Source organism: Nelumbo lutea, chromosome 2 (assembly GCF_056320005.1).
Source record: "Nelumbo lutea isolate HS-2025 chromosome 2, American lotus-T2T, whole genome shotgun sequence".
In the NCBI taxonomy this organism is placed as follows: Eukaryota; Viridiplantae; Streptophyta; class Magnoliopsida; order Proteales; family Nelumbonaceae; genus Nelumbo; species Nelumbo lutea.
The window spans coordinates 70,597,864-70,624,566 of NC_142685.1; the positions used below are offsets into that span (position 1 = coordinate 70,597,864).

The 26,703-nt window shown below is 39.1% G+C and overlaps 1 protein-coding gene across 8 annotated transcripts in view; it reads right to left on the reverse strand.

Moving 5' to 3' along the window:
* Nucleotides 1–26,703, reverse strand: part of LOC148871441 (FAD-linked oxidases family protein) — a 119,415-nt gene that overhangs the window by 71,361 nt on the left and 21,351 nt on the right. For all 8 annotated transcript variants that reach the window (XM_088969565.1, XM_088969569.1, XM_088969563.1 and 5 more), the window contains exons 7-10: nucleotides 25,323–25,383; nucleotides 24,935–24,971; nucleotides 24,800–24,861; nucleotides 13,629–13,725 (exon numbers count right to left, since the gene is read on the reverse strand). In XM_088969565.1, coding sequence (XP_088825691.1) covers nucleotides 13,629–13,725; nucleotides 24,800–24,861; nucleotides 24,935–24,971; nucleotides 25,323–25,383 — 257 coding nt within the window. The remainder of the gene's footprint in view (nucleotides 1–13,628; nucleotides 13,726–24,799; nucleotides 24,862–24,934; nucleotides 24,972–25,322; nucleotides 25,384–26,703) is intronic.

A 26,703-nucleotide genomic window follows, 5' to 3' on the forward strand; every position in this document is an offset into this window, starting at 1 on the left:
CTGGGACATATTACTAGAACAGACTGGCAAAGTCATTCATGCTCCTAAGGCTCAGTTTGGAAGGAGTATTATTTTGTATGTATTTGCACTGTACATATTTTTTGTACTCTTTCCAAGCTAAGCCTAAAGAGCAATGAACACCACTACCTTCCTTGCAGTTGTGTTTGAGGCTTGATTAATAGTATAAAAAATAGAACCCATAAGAGTAGTTATTTTATCGGAAGTGTTGCACGATTGGCCCAATTGGAAGGTGGGTGATGAAAAGCATAACAAAAATCAATGGCATACCCATCTAAACCAAAGTATGTACACTTCCTAGGCCCACCTGTTCACTGCCATGACTTCTCCCCTTATCTCCCTACCACAACCTATACAAAGAGTTGGGGGAGCATGATCTCCTCCTTTGGCACCACATCCACCACATATAGCAACTACCAAAGAAAATTTATTTCCACCTAGGAGAACTCTCTCCATGTGTTGAAGAAACTCACTTTAATCTGGAGAATACTTCAATCAATGAAGGGAGATTACTACTCTTGAGTACCTCGGCTCTAACAGGTTCATATTTGACACTAAATCCAAATAAGAAGCGTACAATATCTAAGTGTTCCTGCTGCTGTTGCTGCACTTGCAGATCCAAACTAAGTGGTTGATACACATTCAGTTCATTATGAAGATTTTGGAGAGTTACATGGTAATGCTCTGTACTTCTCCCCTTGTTGAAGCACAAAGTTCTCATGATATTAGTAAACCCTATTAACATTATCCTGTTCAGATACAGCCTCCTTGCATGCTCCCTGTTGAAGTTTCCTTTATTTTCTGCAACTCTGTTTATAGTTGGCATTTTACATTGTATTATTTCCTTTCTTTCTAATTTAAGGCAAATTTGTAATTTATTTATTATTAGTGAATGAATAAAAGTGGGGAGCAGTTAGAGATAGATTAATTCTCAATCTCCATTATTTTTAGCCATAGTTCTCCTATTTCTCTTCCAACTCTTTCTTCTTCATGATGAGATTACCTGGACTTATTTCTGCTTCTCCTTCCTTTATTCTTCTTTTCTATTCAATCTGAGTCAAGTGATGGCGGGGGATAAAGCAATGGAGCTAAGAGAAGTGGACTTGAAGACTCTAATTGATAGAGAAGTGGAAATTGGCAAGTCTTTGGGTTTGTTCTTTTTTGGAGGGGAGGAGTTTGCTAGAAGAGCTTTTGAAGCCATGGAGAAAGAGGAAATTGGAAAGCATGAGAAAGGTTCCAGAAGAGTTAGAGTGGGAAATTTAGGACGAGGAAGGAGGTCCAGAAGAGATTGATGAGGTGGAAGATTGATCTGCACTTTGGCTGGTGTAGTTCTTGCTGTGTTTATGCCCTCTCATGTTTCTCTTTCTTGGTTCTTCTTTGTTGTAGGTAATTAGACGAAATAGTTGGTGGGCCAGGGGGTGTTATCTTAACACCTTCCTTTAATTTGTATTCAGATTTTCTTTTTAATAAAATCTTCTTGTTATCTATCAAAAAAGAAAAAAAAATCAGAGCAGGTACACACGACCTGTTAGAAGCCCCTGTTTCTGGATGCCATGAACAGAGTTTTCTCTCCTTTTCTTCCCTATTTCTAATTGGTCGTTAAAAGGTGATTTAAATGGACTGACCATCGCCTTAGGTATAGAGGCTTAAATGGCTCAAACTCAGTTGAACCAGGTCAGTTTGGTTGGTTTTTAATCTCCTCTGCATGGCAGTTCAAAGAGGAAGATGATCATAGGTGATGCTATTCAGATGTGAATGAAGACTTGTTTGGTGAAGCTTAGTATGTTTACAAGTGCCCCTGGGTTTATTGGTCTATGTGTCTAGGTGCAGTGTGGTGGCTGAATTTAGTTGGTTGATGTTTGGGGTGTTTTTGTGATACCGATCCCTGCTGTATTGAGGATGACGGCATCAGCACAGTGATAGTCCATTAGTGCTGCAGAATGAGTTTATGGCGGTACAGATGATTCAATAAAATTGAATAACAAGAATTACATTCACTGGGCCAAGTCAGTTGAAGTTTCTTCTCTTACTAGCAAGGGTAAATTGAAATATATTCAAGAAGCAAAGCCTATGGCCAATACTACCGGGTATAGTGAGTGGCTGTAGGAGAATGCATTGATTACAACCAAGCTAGGGAACTGTATGAGCCACATATTAGCAACTGCCAAAGAGATTTGGGATCGCATAAAGCAGTTGTACTCTGGCCACAACAATGTGACCTGAACTTATCAACTCTACCAAGATATTCTCAATATAGCAATGTAGAGGAGTATTTTGCACATCTTAAGAATTTACACAATGAATTGAATGTTTATCATCCACTGTCCAGTGATCTGACAACATAGCAGCAGAGAGATCGTTTAGATTTTGCACGATTCCTTTCTTGGTTGAGACAAGAGTATGAACCAGTTAGGGCATAAAGTTTGGGTAGTAAGGATATTCCTACACTATTAGAGGTGTTTTCTAGGGTCAAGAGAGTTTCCAATTCACATGTTCATTTTACCCCAATAACTAAAAAATCGGCTATGGAAGCTACTAGAAGTGGAAGAGGAGGTATAGAGTTACTGTAGTAAGAGTTGGTGGTAGAGGTGTTGGAGGTGGATGGATAGGTGGTAGGGATGGAAATGGTGTTAAAGGAAGAGGTGTTGGTGGATGTGGCATTATTCGTGAGTGTAGCCATTATAGGAGAGAGGTTGATACAATTGCTTATCGTTATGATTTGCACGGTCCTCCCTCCACATAGGCCAATCATGCATCTGTTGGAGAGGAATCTACTAGTGATGATACATCTGCTTCTGAACTGGGAAAGACAAGGAGTTGGTTTCTATAATATGGGAAGAGTATGAAAAGCTTTGTCTATTGTCTTTTTCCAATGGTACTGCAATGCTTGCCAGATTAGGTATTACTTGTTTAGTTTCTCAATCCAAACTGTCTACATGAAATTATTGATTCCAAGAATCAAATCATATGATTGGGTCACCAGATCTGTTTTCTTCCCTTTTCCCCTCATCCACATCATAGTCTGTTACATTGGCCAATGATACTACTTTCTCGTCTTGTAGCACTGGTAGGGGGAGGTCTAGGGCTGAGAAGGGAAAAGTTATTTAACAAAGCACTGCTAGGGAAATAGCTACGGAGATTTGGGCAGGAGAGAGAGAGAGAGAGAGAGAGAAAGAGAGAGAGGCTTTATGAAGGAGGGTGGTGGTTGGAAAATATGGAGTGGTAAGGTTTGGCTGGGAATCAAGGGAAGTAAGAAATTCTTATGGGTAAGTGTTTGGAAAGGAATCATGAGTTTTAATCAAGATTTTAGGAGTTTGGTCAGGTTCAAGGTGGGTGGCTCTAGAGTTAGGTTTTGGGAAGTTGAGTGGCTCAGGATAGAGAAACTTTATGATGTTTGCCCAAGATTATACAAGCAGACAGAACAAGCCACAATAGATCAGTGTTAATGAGTGGAGAGGGAGCAACTGATTTGGAATCCGAAATTCAGAAGACCTTTACTTGACCAAGAAGTGGAAGAATGTATCCTGTTACTGGATTTTTTTTTTTTTTGAGAAAAAGGTAAAGTAATATATTAGACAAAAAGCAATAACCAAATCTGCACAAGGAGCTGTGCAGTGCTCAATCAGAAGCTGTACATCAAACTAACAGATTACTCATTATGGTAGATAAAAAAAGAGCTCCTGGATTACAAAAGGAGCTATAAGATCTATTCCTGAAGAGAATATGAGACCCTACCCAATAACACATCCTACCCCAAAAACTGTTACATAAATTATCCTCTGAAACAAACATATTTCCAAACAATCTTTTGTTTATTTTTGTCCATATTGTCCAGATCACTAATGCTGGACCTGCTCTCCAAATTACCTTGCCTTCTTTCGAGAGCCCCTTCAGATGCCAACTCAGAAGAACTGCTAGCACATTTTCTGGGAAACAAAATTGAGCTTCAAACAGCTCCATAAACCTTGTCCAGAGGAGACGATCAACTCTGCAATGAATTAGTAAATGCTCTAAGTCCTCAGATGTTCCCCATACATAATGCACTTGCTAGGCAACACACTCATTCCGAGGGGTGTCAATTGGACTGGATTTGGTCCAATCCAATCCAGTCCAATGTGAGTCCATTACAAATGGACCAGGTCCAATCCAATCCAATGAATATTTAGGACCGGTCCAATTCAATGTCTGGACCATCCAATCTGTTCAAATTCGTTTTAATTTAGATTGGTTTCAACCCAAACCCGGTCCATTGGCACCTATATTCTTATCTTATATCAATGGACCAGATATTGGCTTAATCCAACCCAATCCAATATAAATTTATTACGGATGGACAAGGTCTATTTAATAAATATTTTGGACTGGATTGGTCCAATCCAATATGTCTTGTTGGTCTGTCCAATCCGTCCAAATTGATTTTGGACCGGACCAGTCCAGTCCAAAACCGGTCCATTGACACCCTTACTCATTCCCCTTCTGGCCAGAACCTCAGCTGTCAAACATTTACCTGACACTGCCACCCATAATAAAAATGCAGCTTTTGGAGGGGCAGCGGATTTTCATACAACAACTTCTGGGAAACCCACCATCTCTACCTCCATGAGTTTGTTATAGAAGGATCTTACTGTGAAACATCCTTTATCCCACTTCCAAATTCTCCTATCTCTGTCTGAGGAGCCAGAAGTTATACCAGATAGCTGATGCATCAACTCCATCCACCACCCAACCTCCCAATCATTTAAATTCCTTCTGAGCACTGGACACCAAACTGCAGAATCTCCTACCCCAGCAAAGGCCTCTGCAACCATGCAGTCTTTGTGGAAAGAATGCAGAGAAGGAAGGTTCTCTGTAAAGTCATTCTATAAGGCATTGATAAGAGAAGGTATGGAGTCAGACCAGATAAAAGGAGTGTGGGGCAACCCAGTACCCCCAAGGGTGGGAGCCTTTGCTTGGCTGGTGGTGCATGACAGTTTCATAGCTTATTTCTTAATTAACCATACACCCTCATCACTTGGTGGAGTTTCTCCTTTCTCCTTGTTTCCTTCTATTTCACCCTTCTCACTTTTGCCTTATGTGTTAAGTTGCATCTGTTTTTGTTGGACAGTTTTGTGTGCCCTTAGCTTCAATCAGAATGATGTACTTTATGAGTTTATTGTAAATGAATAAAAGTGCATATTTGATTCATGTTCCCTTGGTATGTTTCTATGTAATACCCTTAAACTGGACACTTAATGAGACTCGTGTTAGTTTAGAATGTTCACAGCCAGTGGGTTGGTCTGGGGAGACCTATCCTGATAAGGCTGACACTGTTGTGCCACCAAGTCGGTTGGGGTGGCCTGTCTCAGCTGCCAGGGTGAGACCCTAGGCACATACAGTGTATGATTAATTGAATCTTTGAACTGGACCAGATTTCCAATATTGCCCAGGACCTTGGAGATTGATGGGCAAAACTGGAAAGTTACACCCGACCCCTAGACTCGATTATGATACTGCACTAGGTGTCGGATTGGGCTGTCTTTGATGTACCAATCAGTGAGATCCTTAGCGGGGGTCAAAACCTGGGTATGTTGGGACAGTCTGAGAATTCATCTGAGTGGGTGATCATAGTGACAGGATCAGCCCCTTTGTCGGACAAAGGTAATGATCGGGGATGCACTCTCACTGATGGAAACCAAGACTGCCGGCAGCCGATTTCAATCGTTGAGATTTGTTTTGCAAAGTATATTTTATATGAGATATAAAAGTATATATATATTATGGTTTCTAAAAGGTTTGCAAAAGATTTTAATTCCTGGGATCCATATAAGTAGAGAGTGCAACACTGTTCCTTGCAGCCGAGGGAGAGGTCCTCTCTTGTCGGGCAGTGTATGATAATTATGGGCTGAGAGGTTAAGTGTAAGACCATTGAGGATAACACCTGATGGGCTAATCTTGCATCTGCCCACAGTCCCTGGGTGTTACAAGGTGGCTTGGCCCAGGGACCACTTAGGGTAAGTGTTGGGCCCATAGAGCCCATTTGATGGGTTTCAGGGGGTGCACTGTCCATAACAGTGTATTCGGCCGGGCCTTGTAACAAAGGCTGGGCCGAACCCATGTGGCTGATGTGTAGATCAATGCTTGGGTCCCATGCCATACAAGGAAGCCCAACTGGGCAGCAGTTAAGAAGGTTAAGTGAGCACATAAGCTTAATGGGCCTAAAGCCCATTCCGAGCTGGACTTATTTAATAAGTTAAATATGGGCGAATTCTGAGATGGATCAACAGATAGGATAGGGCCTTAAACCTATCCACTCAGAGAGTCCAGATCTAAATGTGATTTGGATCTGGAAACCTCCTAATAAGACTAGAAGAAGGTTGATCCAATCTGCAGATAAGATAAGGGTTTATCCTTATCACCTAAAGAGATGTTTTGATCCAAATAAGATTTGGATCAGCAACTCCTAATTGGATTAGGAGCCTAATCTTTTAGGGTTACAAAAGAATGAGGGGGTGGCAGCCTTTAGAAGACACACATAATCAAATCCTCTTCAGAGCTGAAAATCAGAGAATAAAGATTTCTGCAATCCCAGCAAAAGATCTTTCTTGCCGCCAGACATCTAGTTCGATCTCCAGTTGTGGGAGAAGTCAAGATTCGATCTTGACATCAGTTCTTTGAGAAAGAATTGATAGGAAGCTGTGCTCATGTGCCATCCTGCTGTTTCTTGCGAAAGACAGAATTCTTGGAGAAGAATACTGCTGATTCTGCTCCATCCTACACTGCGCCATCTTCAGTGGGAGCAGTCTTTGGATCCTTCCTTGGGCGTGAACACCTTCGTTGGGAGATACTTTTTCTCCGTATCAGGTATGATCTTCTCCTACTCCTTTGGTTCAGATCTGGTTCAGTTTATGGTTCAAGATTGATCCTTGAAAATATGATTTTCTAAATAGGGAATGCGATTCCCAGTTGAAAGGGAGAGAAAAATTTTTGAAATTCGCCCCTTTATTCCGCAAGATTTGGGCATCCATACGATGAATCTCTCACTCCTTCAGTTTTGTTCACTAGTTGGGATCCTTCTCACACAGTTCATTGTGTCGCAGGTGTGGAAGTCCTTTTGTGAGAACATCAACATGTTTCTCCTGGGATTTGACATAAGGAGTACAAATTTCTCCCTTTTCCAATTTTTCTCTTATGAAGTGCTTGTCCACCTCAATGTGCTTGATCCTATCATGTAGGACTGGATTACTAGCAATGTAAATGGCTGCCTTATTGTCACAGTAGAGGGACATAGGATTGTGGACAGTAACCCCAAGTTCCCCTAAAAGGTTCTTCAGCTAAATAACTTCAGCCACTCCATGTGCCATAGCTCTATACTCCGCTTTAGCACTTGACCTTGCCACTACACTTTGTTTCTTTTCCATGTCACTAGATTTCCTCCTACAAAAGTACAATACCCACTTGTGGATTTTCTATCATCCACAACACCTGCCCAGTCAGCATCTGTGTAGACTTCCACTTTCAGATGATTATGTTTGCTGAATAGCAATCCTGTTCCTGGGTACTTCTTCAAATACCTAAGAAACCTCTCTACTGCCTCCATGTGTGGTCTCTTAGGGAAATGCAAGAGAGCTTAGGACCCCAACAGAGTAAGCAATGTCAGGGCATGTCATGGACAAGTAAAGCAACCTTCCCACTAAATCTTTGAAATTGTTTCACATCTTTTAGTGGTTCACCATCACAATTTCCTAGTTTATGGTCAACATCCATAGGGGTATTTGTTGGTTTTGCACCTAGCTTGCCTGTATCCTGTAACAGATCTAGGATATACTTCCTCTAAGAGATGAAGATGCCCCTTTTTGAGCGAGCAACCTCAATTCCAAGAAAGTACTTTAGGGGGCCCAGATCTTTCACTTCAAATTGAGAGGCTAGGAATTCCTTCAACTTTTGTATTTCTATGCTCCAGTTTCCTGTAATGATGATATCATCTACGTACACTATCAACATAGCCACTTGTTCTTGACATCTCTTCACAAAGAGTGTGTGATCAGATTGACATTGCTTGAACCCCACTTGTTGAACCGCCATATGAAATTTACTGAACCACGCTCTAGAAGATTGTTTTAGACCATAAAGGAACTTTCTTAGTTTGCACACCTTACTTTCACTTCCTTTGGCATAGAAACCTGAGGGTTGAACCATGTACACCTCCTCCTCCAAATAACCATTTAAAAAGGCATTCTTTATATCCAGTTGATGCAATTTTTAGTCAAGGTTTGCAGCCAATGATAGGAGAACCCATATTGAATTAATCTTAGCTACTGGAGCAAATGTCTCATCATAGTCAACACCATAAACTTGGGTGTACCCTTTAGCTACCAGCCTTTCTTTGTACCTTTCAACTGTCCCATCTGCCTTATGTTTCACTGTAAACACCCACTTACACCCCACTGATCTCCTCCTTCATAGCATTTGTCCATTCAGGATATTTTAAAGCCTCTACCACATTTCTGGGTATGGGAATACTATCAACTGCAGATAGGAAGGCACGGTGACAGGGCAAAATGTGGTCATAAGACATATACTAGGTAATGAGGTGTTTGGTAGTGCATGACCGGAAATGTAGTCATAAGACACATACCAACAGGTGTTGGACTTACCTCCTGGGAATCAAACAATGTTGGTTGCTCAGTGTTTGGTGGCTCCACATCTTTGTCACATTGATGATCTCTACGGCATTGACGTTGGAAGACACAAAAAGGAGTGAGATCCGGAACAGAAGGAAAGAAGACTTGACGAACCTAGGCCTACTTCTCTTCCACATTACTATCCCCCTGAGGAGAAGTAGGGAAGAACGGTTCAAACTCAAAAAAATAGACATCCATGGAGACAAATAACTTATGACAAACGAGATCAAAGCATCGGTAACCCTTTTGCGAGGAGGGATACCCTAGAAAGACACATGGAATAGACCAAGGATCCAACTTACCATGGGACGTGGACAAGTCATGGACAAAAGCACTACAACCAAACACCCTCATGGGAATGGAAAATAAAGGAGACTGAGGAAACAATAGCTGATGAGGGGCCTTATAGTTTAACACTCTGGAGGGCATGCGGTTTATGACATAAGCAACAACAAGTACAACATCAACCCAAAATCGTTTGGGAACATTCATATGTAACATCATCCCTCTGGCTACCTCAAGGAGGTGTCTGTTCTTTCTTTCTACACTACTATTTTGTTGTGGTGTTCTTGCACATGAGCTCCTGTGAATGGATCCATGGGAAGCAAAGAACTCATTTAACTCACCATGGAAATATTCCTTTGCATTGTCGGATTGAAAATTTTGAATTTCAACATGAAACTGTGTAAACACCATCCTTTGGAAATCTCTTACGATCTTTGGGACTTTGTCTCTACTACGCATGGGAAACACCCATGTATAGTGGGAGAAATCATCAATCAATGTAATAAAGTACTTGTACCCGCCCTCCGAAGTTACGGTAGTAGGCCCCCACACATCAAAATACACAATATGGAAAGGGAAGCTTGATCTTTTATTACTTAAAGGAAATATTGTTCTACATTGCTTGCTCAACTGATACATTTGACAATGGAAATCTAACACTGATCAGGACTTAAATAGAAAAGGAAACAAAGACTTTATTATTTCAAAAGACACATGACCTAACCAATTATGCCACAAAAAAAAAAAAAATTGACCCTTATTTGACCGACTACGAGACTCTGAAGGTGACACCGAGAAACCAGCCTTGTTGTCAAGAGTGTAGGGACCATCCACTAAGCTTCCTCTACCAATCGTCCTCCTAGAAGTTAGGTCCTAAAAAATACATGAATCAAGAAAAAAGGTACACTAGAGTTTATTGAATTTGTGATACTACTAATAGAAAAAAGGTTAATGGGAAGCTGAGGGACATGCAAAACATTATTCAGGTTAAGTCCTTGGAGAAGGGATATTAATCCTTGGCCTACAATGGAGGAAAAATGATCCATCTACAAGTCCCACCTTATCCCTTCCTGACAAAAGGTTATAAGACTTGAATTAGGTTTGGCTTACCGGTCATGTGATTAGAAGCCCCTGAGTCAATGATCCAAGGAGAATCAATGGTAGTGGAGACATGGAAGGTAGAAGCTACATTACCTGATGTAGACGCAAATGAAGTAGAAGGGTTACCAGTAGATGATCTGTCCATTTGGCGCAAGGCCCTACCATATGACTCCAAGTGCTCTCGAGTAGTATCAGTTGGCATCTCAACAAACTGAGTTTCTTGGGTTACCACATTTAGTGCATTGTGTGCTATATTAAGCTTCTTCTGACCTTGTACCTTACCCTATTCTTGGTTCTTTACAGCCCACTTGGTCTCTCATGGAGCTCCCAACACATATCACGTGTATGTCTTAAACGACGGTAGTGGGTGCAGAACAACTTATCCTTATCATCAGCTTTTCTGGAATCATTTTTCTTTCCCATATTATTTCCACCCATTGCAGCTAATGCTACCTATTGCTCCCCCTCAGTAGTAACGATCACAGTCCACCTACTTTTCTCAAATTGAACAAGGGCATACACCTCTTGAACTGAAGGCAACTCTTTACTTCCTAAAATCTGAACTTTAAGGGGTTAATATATGGGGTTTAGTCCCAACAAGAAGGCAAAAACCCGCTGCTGAGAAACCATCTTCTTATAGGCTCTAGCATCACCATCATGTTTCCATTCTATAGCCTAATAGTGGTCCAATTCCTTCCATACTGAGGTAAGGGCTGAAAAATAGGCTGATAAGCTATGGTTTCCCTGCTTACAAGTTGAGGATTCAACTTATAACTGGTAGATCTTAGCATGGTGCCTTTGCTCAGAATATGTGGTTTTGGCCTATTCCCATATCTCATTTGTAGTTCCTGCCCACATAAAGTTCTTCACATCAGATTCCATGGCTACAAGAAGCCAGGACATCACCATACTGCTTTCTTGGTCCCACCGATCATGTTCAGCAGTCCCATTCTTGGGTTCTTTCACCCTTCCATTTATGTAACCAGCTTTTCCCCTTGCTATTACATAAAGTTTTACACCTTTGGCCCACTCCAAGTAGTTCAGACCATTTAAAGGAGTAATCAGCATAGGAAACATCATACTTTCAGTCCCCATACCTGCTGTACCATGGGTTGATTTAACCCCAGATGAGGCAGAATCATCATTCACCATTTTCAAAGGCAGGTCTACAAGTCAGAACCAAAACTGCAGGTGCACAAGACCAGTCCTCACACCAGTACTATGCCTAACAGTCACAATTAGGGCACAAAAACTCCACACACTGCTTCTAAAAACATGTACACACTACTGAAGGGCTACTGGCAGCAACTAAACAGTCCAGAAACAGTCCAGAAAGAAGAGATATACTGCTGTAAACTCCACACTTCACACACCAATTTAAACACAGTACATACCTGTGACAAAGGGAACGACACACCCCTGTACAGCACCTGTATGAAGGTGCAAAAACACGACTAAGCCTTCACAGCATCAGCCGAAGGTAAAAAAGGAAGCTTCACAGCATAGGCCTCCTCCGACTAGGGTTACCATGGTGCTACGACCAAGGAAGAACCCAGAAAAAAAATGACAAACAAATATTTCTGATCAGTCCGATTAGGTTTTTGTCTTCACAGTCCAAGAAATCTGACGCCTGGGTTGAATGGATACTATTCAGCAGAAAGAACAACTCCTATTGCCCAGAGTTGTGCTCTATACCATGTTCTCTTACAAGAAAAGAGGAAGAAGAGAAAGGAGAGGAGAGGAGAAGAGAAGAGAAAGAAAAAATATGTGAGAGTCAAAAAGAATAATGCTGGCGGCACCCAGCTTCTATTTTATCTTAATGTGTTATAACAAAATAAAAAATAAAGAAATTACAAGTAGGTCCCTGGCAGCACTCTAACAGTAGAAATAAAAAACTTAAATCTAACAACAGACATAGATACAGAAATTAGAATCAAGGTTTTCTCTGCCAAAAGTTAACCTTCTTCTTCAAACACTGGTAATTAGAATCAAGGTTTTTAAAACCGACCCGGACAACGAACTGGTCAGGGGTCTGGTTCCCGGGTCAAACGATCCGACCGTTCGAACCGAACAGACAGCCCATTCTGACAAAAAAATAAAAACCGGCCAAACCGTTGAATGTTTTGAACGGTTTGACCGCCCGGGTCAATGGTTTGCTGACCAAATCAATGGTTTTGGGGGAAATAACGGTTTTGGGGTAAAATGGAACCAGTCACCTAACGGTTTACTTTGTGAAATAAATATTCCTTTCCTTGATCTAGCCACTTTAATGCATGGGAAATATTTGAGTTCTACAAGATCCTTAATTTCAAATTAGATGCCAAGAATGTTGGGTTCCCCCCCTCATGTGGAGGTGGGACCCACTCATGTGCTGGGATCTCTTGCCCAACATGTAATTTGAGAAAGTTAAAAAGAAAGACAAATAATGTTGAGACTCTTGATATTCTCTCATTAGTGAGAATGAGACAAATTGTCTTGTCTTAATTCCATGTTAGTGGATGGTGGGACTCACTCTCCACTATCATTTGGCTTTCTCTACAAACCTTATTTTGTCTTGGTGTAGAGAGTCTCTTGACATTCTAGACACTTACGTCGGTATCCTCTTTCGAGAAAAAAGGAGAAGAAGAGAGTGGGAAAGGAAATTACTCTTTTACAAGAGAAGGGATTCAAGCTTCCTGCTACGTGAACAAGAGCGCTTCAATCAACTGTTTTGGCTGCTGTTTTACACTCCTTCCATCACGCATTTGGTGATTTTTTTTTTTTTTGGCTCTTTAATAGTAGTTTTGAGAGGAATTTGGAAGCTTTGTTTGGTGAGATCTTTCTCATGTTTTGTTGATTGAAACACTTCTTGTTTGATAACTGTTTTTGTGTATCCAAGAGAGGTTATTGTCTCTTGAAGTTGCTATTCTCTAGTTTAAACTAGAAAAGTTGTAAACCCATTATTCTTATTGATAGTGGAAGATTTTCTCTTATGGTGTTTGATTATTTTTCTCACTGGACATTACTTTTTATTTCTCTTTTGCCATTTATTTTGCTGATTTGCACACTGTTAACAAGGGATTCCAATCCCAACAAAGAACTCCCTCAATTGGACTTGTGGAAGATCATTCTGTCACTACCATATTATTCACATATAATATGAAAATGGTAATTACACACCCATCATGCTTAACAAAAAGTGTATGGTCTATGTGACTTGTCTTTATATCCAAGTTTCCTTACAGCTTGACCAAAATAATCAAATCCTTGGTGACTGTTTCAGCCCACAGGTTTTTTATTTCTGCACATAATGCAACAAGATTTCTCCAAGCAGCAATTAAATATGAGAATAAAAGTAAATCACTAGTCACTAGCAATGAATGGTAAACATGTAAGAGCACAGAAACAGTTGTCTATAAAAGTCAGCTATGGAGAAGAACAATTAAAGAACTTAAATATTTATTGCATAGAACCAGAAAACAGCATGATAGAAGAGATTCAAATATCATAGGAAACAGAACATTATGCAATGTAATGAAATTGAGAGCAGAATGCCCAATACTATCCATAAAAGTGAAAAGTTACCACAGAGTATTGGGGAATTTTTTGAAGCCGTAGAGTAACTTCTGTTATTACACCCAAGGTTCCTTCACTCCCAATCATCAGCCGAGTCAGGTCATATCTAAGATATGCATAACCCTAAAGGTTAACAATGTGATCAAAGTATATAAATAGTCCTTTTACAGGTATTCTCAACAAAAAGTGAACTTTGAATCAACAAGAACACAAACAATCCAGGAAAAACAATTGAATTTTAAGAAAATTGGGCTGAACATGTATAACCTTTGATAGGTCAAAGAAAACCTAAAACTAAAACTAGTTAAGGAAAAGAGAATAAACACATAAAAAGCCATATATTCAGATAAGAATACCCAATGGAGTCCAATTAGAGAAAAAGTTTAACTTGGTAATGGAAACTTTCATTAATTACAAGGATGTGGTCAGAAAACCTCCTGCACATGGCATGACTCACTTATAATCAAGGTTCAAAGTATCGATACACCTGTGTATCGGCACATTGGCAGAGGTGTGTCGGTACTTAAAACCATGCACTTGTTATGTTTTTTTAGATTTTTCAAATTTGGTTTATATATATATTTTATATATATATATATATATATATATATATATATATATTCATTAAAAAAAGAGTTCCCCAAAAACACCTGTAAACAGGTGTATCGGACCCCTAAAGATACGATACGATATGCCCAATATGGGGCATATCATATCGATACTTTGAACCTTGCTTATAATTGTACTGTGAAAGACTAATGAAACTAAAAATGAGCTAACAATTCAAGCAATCATTAATCAATTCTAGCAAGAATCAGCATCACAAACACAATGCTGATTTTCTGTTCCATAAATTCCACTGTTGGGCAGTTGAATAAAAGTATGGCTATTAATGATATGGTAAAGAATTTGGTGACAATGATACATGTGTTTCCATTGTTCATTATTTAACATTCGTGTAGTCTTGCATTTTAAAACAGTAAGTGCATTTTTTACAAATTGTTTCCTGGTCCAGCATAGTAGTTTGGTTTTCCTTGTTATAGTTAACGCACATTTAAAGTTTCATAGTCATTGGTTAAGCAGTTTAGTAAGTTATATATATGTATGTATGTATGCATGCATGCATACGTGCATATATACATAATTTTTTTAATAAATCATACATGTATGTATACATGGATACATATACACATACATGTATATCATCTTTTTGTTTGGGATGATTGACCACTATTTGGATAGTGGTGGTCCACAAAAAGCTTTACATACAACATTTTCCCCTCTACAATAGCAATGTTGGTTAGGCCATCCATCTCCTCCTACTCTCAAGATGCTAGTTCCTGGTTTGGCATCTATTACTTAGTTGCAATTTGAGTTGCATCAGCTTAGCAAACATTGTCAAGTGTCATTTGTTTTGGGAGATCATAATAAATTATCGAGCACTTTTGTCCTTGTCCATTTTGATGTTTGGAGTCCTAGTCATGTTGAGGTCCTATAATGCATTTAAATATCTTGTATCTATCCCTAGGTCTATTCAGGAATCCCTTGCCTTGCCGGACTGGAAGAAGACAATTTATTAAAAATTTCATGTCCTTGAGTCTAATCATACTTGGGATTTTACTCCTCTCCCTCCTAGAAAAAGGTAGTAGATTGCCAGTAAGTTTACAAAGTTAATAATCGACCTGGTGGTAGTGTGGAGAGCTATAAGGCATAGTTGGTGGCCAAATTTATGGTGTTGATTACACCCAAAGTTGTCAAGGAATGACAAGGCAGACACCTTTTATGATATCATTTATATTGTTGTATCTTATTAATGTGTGTTAATACATTTTATTATATGCTATATATATATATATATATATACTTTGTTTTAATGCTTTACTATTGAAATTTAAAAGATCAAAGGGTTTTGAGGAGAGAAAAAAAAGAAAGAAGGAATAGAATTATAAAGAGGTTCCTTTTGTCTATTCTCTCTCTCTCTCTAATTAAATAAAACTGAAACTCCATCCTTGTTTTTTCTATTTTACTTTCTATCTTGAATATTTATCATATAAAGTTAATAACCTTCTTTAGCTACTAATTGATATGAAATTGCTCTATTAAACACTTATTATAGTAGTATTATTTTTGAAAATAATGAAATTAAAATATGTAAAATATTTTTATCTTTTAGATGTGATGATTTGCCACATTTTTAGAGGAAATTTAATGTTCTTAATAAAAAGAATTGCTATTTTTTCAATTAAGATACATGCTGAATCGTATACAAAACTAGGGAACTAACCAAAAGTTAGTTTTTTATATTATCCAAAAGTTACTTTTTTTATATTATAAAATTATTATTGCCTAGGTGCCCTAGTGTTGCCTAGACGCCTTAAAAACTATGATTACACCAATACCTTCTCTCCAATTGGTAAAATGGTTTGTCCACTATGACCTTTGTTTTAATTGTATGTAAAGAATGCCTTCCTCCATGGTGATCTTCAGGAGGAAGTGTATATGGAGAAACCTCCTAGGTATGTTTCTCAAGGGGAGGTTGGCAAAATATGCAGATTGAATAAGGCAACTTATGTGCTGAAACAGTTGCTGCGAGTCTAGTTTTGGTCGGTTTAGTAGGAGACAATAGTTTAGCTTGCAAATAGTGTAGTGTTGACCACTTGCTTTTCAGTAAAGAGACACCTTCTGGTAAGATTATACTAGCCATGTATCTTGATGATATCATTATTACAGGAAGTGATACACAGGGAATCAAGGTGTTGAAATAGTTTATACAATAGCAGTTCCAAACTCAAAGACATAGGGCACTTAAGGTGTTTTCTAGACATTCTGATAGTGAGGTCAAAGTGGGGAATCTCCTCTACAAAGGAAATATATGCTTGAATTATTAGAAGAGATAGGATTATTATGAGCAAAACAAGTGGATACTCCTATCAATCCAAATGTCAAGATATTTGATAGTGACCTAAGAGATATAAAAGACTAGTTGGAAATCTCATCTATTTCTTTTAGTGTAGAGTGAGTTGGTTTATGCAAAACACAGTACAAGTCATTGGGAAGGTATTATTAGGGTTTTCTATTATTTAAAGAGTGCTCTAGGTCAAGGGTTGTTGTATAAGAAAATAAAGGGGGAGAACTGTCTGTGAAAGGTTATACAGATGCAGATTGGGCAAGATTGGTTACTAATAGGAAATCCACAACTGGCTATTCCACCTTTCGTATAAGAAAATTGGTTATTAGAAGAGCAAAAAGCAAAGCGTGGTTGCTAAGAGTAGTGTAGAATCTGAGTAAAAAGGGCCATGTGACACACAACTTGCAAGTTAATTTGATTAAAACAACTATTATAGGAAATTGGTGTGAAAGTTTCCACTCGTTTTGTGATAATCAATAGCAATCCATATTTCCACCAATCTTGTGTTTCATCAAAGAATCAAGCATATAGAAGTGGATTGCCACTTTTTCAGGGAAAATATCAAAAGTGGATAAATTGTTAGACCTTATGTTAGGTCAAAAGATCATCTAGCCAATCTCTTCGTCAAAGGCTTATGTCATAGACAAATGGATCACATTTACAGCAAGTTGGAACTTTATGACATTTATGCTCCAACTCAGGCTGAAGATGCATCAAAAAAGGCATAACCTGCCTTGTGTTTCTTCATAGCTTTTACACAACAGTCTGTAGATAAATCTCCTAAGTGAAACAACACATATTCAATCCAAAGGTTCATGAAACCAGCAGAGTACTCTTGAACTTGTTTCTCCCTTTGAGTCATAAGAAAATATGTCCACGTTTTCTTTTTTTTTTTATCAATAACAGTAAATTTTATTAATAAGTGAGAACTTAGGAAGTTACATAGAAAAGGAGCTAAAGAATCTTAACTCCCTACTATACCAATATACACCCAAACCATGAAAAACTTACAACACAGCCCAAAAGAGAGAGTTTTTGTTCACCCCTTGTCTAGCTAGTCCATCTGCCAAGGAATTTGCATTTCTTTTTATCCATGTGCAATGAACTTTGATGTCCTTAGTCAGCCACTTAAACTTCCTCTTTTCATTGTTGTAAATCCAGAGCTTAGAGCTATCCTCTTTTATCCAATTCACCACAATTTCAGAATCACCTTCTATGATCAGTTTTTTAATATGCATGTCCTTAGCCCTTTGGATCCCTTCAAGAGCTCCTAGAATCTCAGCCCTTAGAGAATCATCCACCCAATTGGACAGGAATACATAGCTAACATGTTCCCTTTTTCATCTCTTATCACTCCCCCTATTCCGGAAGGCCCTGGATTACCCATGCTGCTGCCATCAAAATTCAGTTTGGTAAACCCTTGAGGTGGAGGCGTCCAACAAGAACTTGAGGACTTCTTCACCGGAGCTGAATCTGCGATCTCCTTCCAATTTCTTATCATTTGATCAACTGAGAAGTCTGTAAACAGTTCTAAAGTTTTCAACCAATGTATCACCCTAACATGGATACTCTCCAAGATTGCTTCCAAGCTTCTCTCCTTTTCTGAGAAGATCCGTGAATTTCTCTCCTCCCAAACAGTCCAACATACTGCAGCCCTAACACATCTCCACATGATCTTGGTCCTTTTTGTTGCCCAGCGAGGCATGGATGTGAATAAACTTTGCACATTCAAAGGAGGGGTCCACCTGCACCCAAACAAAGAAGTAAACCATTCCCAAATACCTTTAACAAACTGACAAGAAATTAGTAAGTGGTATCCAGACTCACCATCAGATTTACAGAGGACACACCAGTTAGGAGATAAACATCTATTGGGTCTTTTTCTTTTAAGTAAATCCCTTGTATTAACTCTTTCCAGGAAGGTTTCCCAACAAAAACTCCCAACCTTAGGAGGAATAGGTTGACACCACACCTCTTTAACCAGGAAGGACAAACCAATAGGAGAGGGGGTAATAGGGCCTTAAAGGAGAAAAAAGTGTAGGACCCCGAAGGAGTGAGAGTCCAGATTCTATTATTTGCCTTTGTTGGAGCAAGGAAAACCCCATCCAGAATGGATAATAAGGCTGAAAGACAATCTAACTCTATGTCCTTGATAGCTCTTCTCAAACTCAGGTTCCAACCAAAACCAGAAGGTGAATTAGAAGGTACAAGGAAGGAGAAAATTGGTTCATTTTTCATGGTAGAGATAGCATAAAGGCCTGGAAAATGATCTTTCAAAGCGGAGTCCCCAACCCAAATATGTTCCCAAAATTTAATGAGGTTACCTGAGTGCACATCATACCTTATCTAGGGAGAGAACAAGGGCAAAGTAGCTTGAATAGCTTTCCAGGGAGATGCTCTTGTAGTCCTTGCAAGAATCCCAAAATCCCATCCATTATCTACCATCCCATGAATACTACCCACTATCTTAACCCAAAGTCTTTCTCTCTCTAGTGAAAATCTCCACAACCATTTCCCTAATAGTGCTAGATTTCTACTCCTTATTCCTACACACCATCTCCCACCTAACCATATGGTCCTTCTCCTCTCCTGGCTCCCATAGAAACCCTCTCATTAGTTTTTCCAACCTACTAGCCACCTTGACCAAGACCTTAAATACAGACAAAAACTAAACCAGAAGGTTAGCAAGTGTGGACCTATTTAGAGTGATTCTCCCTCCCAAAAACAAATAGTTTTTCTTCCAGTTGGCAAATCTCTTTTCAAACCTCTCCAACAGGAGCCCAAAATTCATCTTTCTGAGGGTTATCTCTCAATGGTAATCCAAGGTAGTTTAGAGGCCAATTCGATATTACACATCCCAAGATGTCTGCACACTCACATAATTCCCCTTCTCCCATATTGACTCCTACTATATAACTTTTCTCAAAATTCACTTTAAGGTTTGACATTTGTTCAAACAGTTGTATAATGAGCTTAAGATTTCTAATCCTACTGATATCCCCCCCTTCACAGAACAAAATTGCATCATCTGCAAACTACAAGTGTGTGAGTGGTATGTTTTCTCTTCCAACTCTCCAGCCTCTTATCAAATCCCTAGAATCTGCTTTGAAGATCAATCTCCCCAGCACTTCTACAACCAATGTAAATAGGAAAGGGGATAGTGAGTCTCCTTGTCTAATCCCTCTCCGGGTTGGAAAATAGTCGACCACTGTCCCATTCACCAGAATGGAGTAGTGACAATTCCTAATACACCCCAACACCCATTTGCACCAGATGTCTCCAAACCCAAAGTTAATCATCACCTCCAGCAAAAAGGACCAATCAACCAAGTCATAAGCCTTTTCCAAATCTAATTTGCAAACCTCTAGACTCTCATTTGCTACAAGTATCTGATATGTTATCTGCCTCCCCTTCACAAAAGCTCCTTGGTTATTTTCTATGATTGTTGGGAGCACCTTCCTAATTCTAATGGACAGCACCTTAGTGATGATATAGAGCCTATCAACAAATTGATTAAATCTCCTCATACTTGTGGTAGGCCTCTGCCTAGGACTGTTTGTTTCTTCCAAGAATCTGATTACATTGAAGTCATTTCCTAAACACCATGGCCCATCCCATAGTCCCCTTATGTCAGCCAATTCTTCCCATAATTTTCTCCTTTCTCTGTAATCATTCGGCCCATACACATTAGTTAGCATCCGTTCAAACCATCCTCCACTTGCCTAAATTTCAAGGAAACTGAAAATTGCCCTATCAACTCCTCCAAACCTATAACTACCTCATTCTTCATTGTCACAATACCCCTTGCAGCTCCCCAAGAAGGTAAAGCCACCCAACTAATCACCCTACCTCTCCACACACTCCTTGCCCATTGGATATCAAATTCTGCTCTATTAGTTTCCTGTAACAGCACCACATCTGGATCTATTCTCCTAATGGCCTCTTTTATTACTGCTCTCTTCCTTGCACTACCCAGTCCCCTAACATTCCAGCTTATGATCCTCATTAGACTTTATTCTCCACCCCTTACACAAATTACCCTCACTTGTTTCCTTTCCTCCTTTCCTTCCTAAGACCAAAACTTTTTTCTCCTTCCACATCCTTCACCAGTCTTTTAGCCTCACTCATTTTTCTCCTTTTGAGCTTGATTTCTTCTCTCTTTCTTTGTAAGAACCCTTTCAGATCATTTGGATCCTTCAATTTACATCCCAACTTCTGTACAAAAGCTGCCACTGAATCCTCACTGGACAACTCTTTTGTCTATCATTTTATTGCTCTCCTCTTGACCTAAGTTCCCATCACTACCTTCTTCCTTCTGGATTCCTTCTCCACTAGACTCTTCCGCCCCTTCCTTTTGTGGGTTGTTCTCCTTCGCTTCCCCTCCACTTCCAACCTCACTCTCCTGACCCTCCCTACCTCTACTTCTACCAATTCCCCTTTCCACTCCTAAACATGCTGCAGCCTCTGAACTGGGATTGGTATCTGGCACACAGGACACAGAGCAATCATTAGTAGCAAAAGCTGAATGGACACAGTTACCTGGGTTTTGCTGGGAAAAGGAATGGGTACTGGAACTGGAAGCAGAAGCTATCAGGTCCGGAAAAGGTGTGTGAGATTCAACTAACTCCTTGGCTCGAGTATGAGGTGTTTGCCTTCCTGTCCCTTTCGTTATACAGTGAACTCTTCCCTCACCCACCTGTTTGTCCCCCACTGCTATATCTCTGTTATACTTCTGGGAAGTCTCGGATACTTCCTTATATGTATCTTGTCTGTCGTAGGGCTTTGGTAATGGATCTTCTGGGAATGAGCCAGGACTGTCACCCCAAACCTTATGGACGTGTTCAGTTCTGTTGAGAGTCTCATGATGTACAGGTCGTTCTGAACAAGTTCCTTCAGCTGCGATTTCTGTAAACAGGGAGCCGAGATTAAAAGTTGCTGCCACTTCGTCCACTGACAACTTGTCAAACTCGACACTTCCTATGCATGACAGTTCGTCAGAGTCTTCTTCCATTTCTGGTTCTTCCGATTGATAGTCTATCCAGCCCTCGTCAATATTTTCCTTCTCCTCAGAGCAATCTCTTGCATACCTGGGATTTGGCCGGTCCTGTGCTAGTTGACCTTCCCTATTTATTTCTGGAGCGAGGCGTGGAATCCACTGTAGAGAGCCTATGGCTTTCTTCTTCCGCCTATTCGAGACTGAATCAACGCCAAAACACCTCTTCGAAGAAGAAGATAGACGAGAATTGTCGTCTACCAACCCAAACAACCTATCCTGGTCCACGTGCTCAATTAAACAGTCACGTGGACACAGGCTTGACTTATTGGTTGGCCGGTTCAGTCCATCAATTGGTTCGGACGGACCGGTTCGCACTAAGCCTTTGACTGGCCCTCCCCTTTTTTTAACCACGTCAGCAAAGGAATCCCTCTCCCCTAAAACTCCAGTTAATTTAAAATTTTTCAAAAAACCTTCTTTTAAAGGCTTGCATGACTGTTGGTTTTCCATTGGCAACTTTTCAGCTTCCCCTTGAAGCTGTCTTGCCAACACCTGTCTGCCACCTGTAACCCAGCCATCCACGTCATCTTCATCTTCTACCTTGGTTCTTTGCCCCAAGAGCTCCATCACTACTTCTGAAACCAGCCATACTTTATACCAAACCTCATCGACAAATGCTTCGATTGTTCTTGGGAGCGATTCTGGTTCTACCCCCTTGATCCTCACCTCCACAGCTCGATAATCTTGCAGCTTTATTTCCTCCCACCCAGCATCTTTACTATGCTTCCCAAGTTTGATTCGTTCCAAAGGTGGAAAGGAAGTCCGACCAGTTTTACAGAGAAACTTCCTCTGGTATGTACCATTTCATTACACAACGGCCTCCAGTTCTGAATGTAAACCAATCCTTCTTCGCATTCGAATGCTGTGAATCCCCTGTTTACCCCATCTTCAATTTTTAGCACTGCCTTCCTGTTAGAGAACGGCTTCAAGGCAACCTCAGTTTCTAGTTTTAGGTTATGCACCACAGATTTCAATAGCTTCCGCCAATCCTGTATATCCTTGCTGGATGTTATCACCATTCTTCGCTCCCAATCAACTTGCTCAGCCTCACACCAGATCTTCAACCCCCTATTTGAGCTTGCTATTGCCTTTCTGCAACAAACCGAGGTCTGCTTAAAGGCCTGGCTCGAGGGAATAGGAGGGCTAACTCCATCACTCTGTTCCTGCTCACGCTCCTTATGCAGGTGGTTTTCAACTGCGGCAAGGAATTTTTGTAGTTCATCTGAAAATGTTGCCCATCCTTGTGTCTGCTTCCCTTCCGGTAAGCACACCATTTGTTTCCTGTCCCCAAAAAATTCTGTGATGGTAATAAACCATCCTTTCCGGTTACACTTCAGCTCCACCTCATATATCTTCCTCTCCATTTCTAAAATATTCTTCCACCCTACTATTCTGAACGACTGAAGCACCCCATTGATAAACCCCTTCAACCATAAAACTGCTTCTTCAAACAACAAACAACAGTATCATCGCCTTCCTGTCTTCTCTTACCTTTAGTATATTCTTACCTCTGGCTCTACCACCCTCAAGTAGTCGTTTCTTTGTTTCAATGTCAAGTTCAGTTTTCCATCTGTTCACCGTCTGAAAAACTTTTCCACTTCCTCTTCTCCATCCTTAACCCAGCTGTTACTTCTTAGCAAGAAAATATGTCCACGTTAATCTGATATTGCCTAGACATGCTTGATTGGTGAGAAACCTTCTCAAGATATTCAAACATGTCATGTGCAGGATTGAGTCCTCTCATTGGAATATAGCAACATCAATAGTGACATATCCTAGAATCCAAGACACAATTTGTGCATTTTCTGTCCTCCATTGCTTCAGCCCCTTGACATCACTAGCATTGGGCATGGATGTAGAGCCATCAATATAGCCCCACAATCCTTCCCTTCAACAAAATATTGGAAATGAAACTTCCAAAGTGCATAGTTGCTTCCATCAAATTTTATTGAGGTAATTTCATTTTTTTTGGGTCCCATAGTAAACAAAGTATAGAAGAAACAGAAAACAAATAGTACAATCACTAAGAGCAAGCCAAAGAGTTGAGAGAGGAGAGATGAAACCCATTATACCCAAGAAAAAATGTCCAAACCACAGAGTAAATTGAGATCTGAACTCACAGTCCAAATTCCAAAAAAGGAAAGAAAGCCTGCTGCCGACAAGGGAGATGATTAGAACACCTTTAGCACTTGTTCAAAGCTGATGAAACTTTCAGAATAAGAAGAATAGGATTAGGCGACACTTCCTCTGAAGTTTTACCACGAATTGATGCCTCTCAACAGAGATCTAAATCAGAGAACAACCCGCTCTAATACCATGTTAAGCTAGAAAGAGAGAGAGATAAGAGAGAAACAAAGAAGGCTCCAGGACTGTTCGGTTGGTGTCAAGTGTCATTCCAACCTAGAAAAGATGAATTTATATTAAAAGGTAAATGGACAAGATTGTCCTTACAAAAGAAATAAATTACAGAACTGTACAAGGCCGTACACTAGTTAGTATACATGCCTAATAATATACATACAAAGAGATAAAAGGACAAAACCACCCCTCTTCTCTACAATTATTTCTTTTATTACTTAAGGAGGGATAGTCTTGTAAGTTCATATTCATTATAATAATAATAAAAGAAGGTGGCAGTTGAGATCAGTTAAGTTTGATCTCTCTTGCTCTTAGCCCTAGTTCTTTCTCTCTTCCTCTCCTCTTATTTTTATTGGATTAAATACTTTTCTTGCAGATTTCTTGTGCACATTAAAGAAGTGAAGCATCAAGGGAAACACTCTCTCCAATGATTCAAGTGAAATAAAAAACATCAGAAATTTAGGAATCCCTTAAGCATACCCTTAAACTCAAGTCCGAGACACAATGGAAAACCTTTTTTTATAAGCATTGAGAGTATATAGGGCTAGAAATTGGAAATTTCTCCTAAAAGACATTTCCCCATACCAATGGTCTTCCAAATTTTTATTTCTATTTCTAGAAAGAAGACCATATTCCCCATTTTCGTCTCCATTTCTTGTGTATTTTTGTTTTCCCTTTCAATATTTTTTTAAATCCATAAAAAAGAAATAATTGTATGCTAACTCTAGAATGATTCTTGCAGATTACAAAGGTCATTTTGTGAATTTATGACATTAATTAGTTACTCTACTACAATGAATTTAACAAATTCATTTAGGGATTCACTTTTTTGAACCAAAATATAAAAGCAAATTAACACACCCTGCAGCACTCTTTCTTGCACGAGAACCTGTCTTGACTATCTCCCCATTTGCTAGAATAACCTGCAAAGGCAATGGCAATGAGAAACCACTCTAACTAATCAAAATAAAGAACCTTGACAAAGAATTGACAAACCTTGAGATTGATGACATTGTCACGCATTGTTCCATACCTACAAGATCAAAACTAAATTATTAAATGCAACTAAGAACTAAACCTTCTAGAGAAAATGTTAGAGAATATATTTGAAAGGATTAAAAAGACTAGTAATCAGTACAGAGTAAAAGTATGATTGCAAGACCATGATAATGACAACAAGGATAAAGAAATTCAAAGTCTGCTTAGTGCCATATGTAGCTGGATGTTGGTGGTAAACACATGAGAGTAGTATGTTGCTAGGATATGAGAATGACAACCAAGATAAAGAAATTAACAGTTTTCTTAATATCAAGTTCAAATCTGTAGGACTATGGTGTTAAAAATAAATAACAAGTGTAAATGCTAAACAAAAAGCCAGCAGCACCTTACAGCTAAAGAACCAGAGCAACGTGTAGCACACATGCCTCCAATGGTTGCACCAGGCCCTGGTTGCCAATTGACAAAATGATCAGCATGATAACAATAATTTAGAGAAGATAGGATATTTCCATCATAAACACCAATATGATAGCCAGCAAACAAAATTGATTGGAGTACTTTGAAATTTCAAGTTCAAATCCCCCAGTCAAGATTCATTATCAAACAGTATTTAAAAACAAGTGGTATCAAAGCACAAATTGAATGATTAGTTGGTTGAGGTGCAGACCAACTGCACCATTAATTAGTTGGTCTATCACAATGCAGTCACGTAGAGCAACTAAGCATTGACTATGTCGTCGACCTAGTCAACCACAACGTTTTTTTAAAGCTTTATTGTTTGATTGTATTTCAATTATTTAAAATGATACAAAATATGTTTGTATTTTGAAATATTGATGCTATTGATTTAAATATTTTTGATAGAACACGATTTACTGATGGTATCTAAAATATAAAATGAGGCATTAAATAAGTGAATGCAATGGAACAGTTCTTCTGAGTTTTCCTCCAATCAATGGTGTTCTAGTACACAGTTGCCGTAAACAAATGTTACATCAAATAGTCAAGATTGCACTCGTTCTTTGGAAAAGAAAGGTTTGGCCAAATTCTAATGGCAAATGAGTGTGTAGGAGAAAATAAAAAACAGGGAGGGGAAGGCTTGATTTTCAAATTGGATCTGGAAAAAGCCTATGATATGGTGGATTGGACCATCCTCATAAGTCTGATGGAAAAATAGGTTTGGGAGATTGGTGGATAAATGGTTGTATTAGCTTGGCGCACTCCTCAATTCTAATCAATGGTTGTATTAGTTTTCTTTTAATAACTTCTTTTATGTTTGTATTCTTGTTCATTGTTTATGGAATTATGATATTAAATACTTTGTCAATCCTCATTTACTTGTTCATTGTAAATGATTAATTTTAATGAGTATATGACATAATTCATATGTGTAAGCCATGGATATTGGAGAGAGGTAAGTGTCTTTTTAACTTCCTTTATATTTGTACTTTTGTATCTTATCTTTTTTTTTTATCAATAATTTTTTTATCAATATATCTTATCTTATTCATGATATTTAAATTCTTTGTAATTTATAAGCACATTGGTGACAATGACATTGCTTTAACATCTTTTTATATTTGAATAATATGATTGTTTTTATTTCATTATTTGAATCATTGATAGTTTGAATTTTATAATTGATACTGTGTTAGACTGTTAGTAACTTAGTATGTTATTTTAATTATTTAATTGTTTAGAACTTTATATGTAGAGAGACTGGGCCGTATGGGCCCTAGCCCATTAGTGTCTTTCTTATTAGTCCT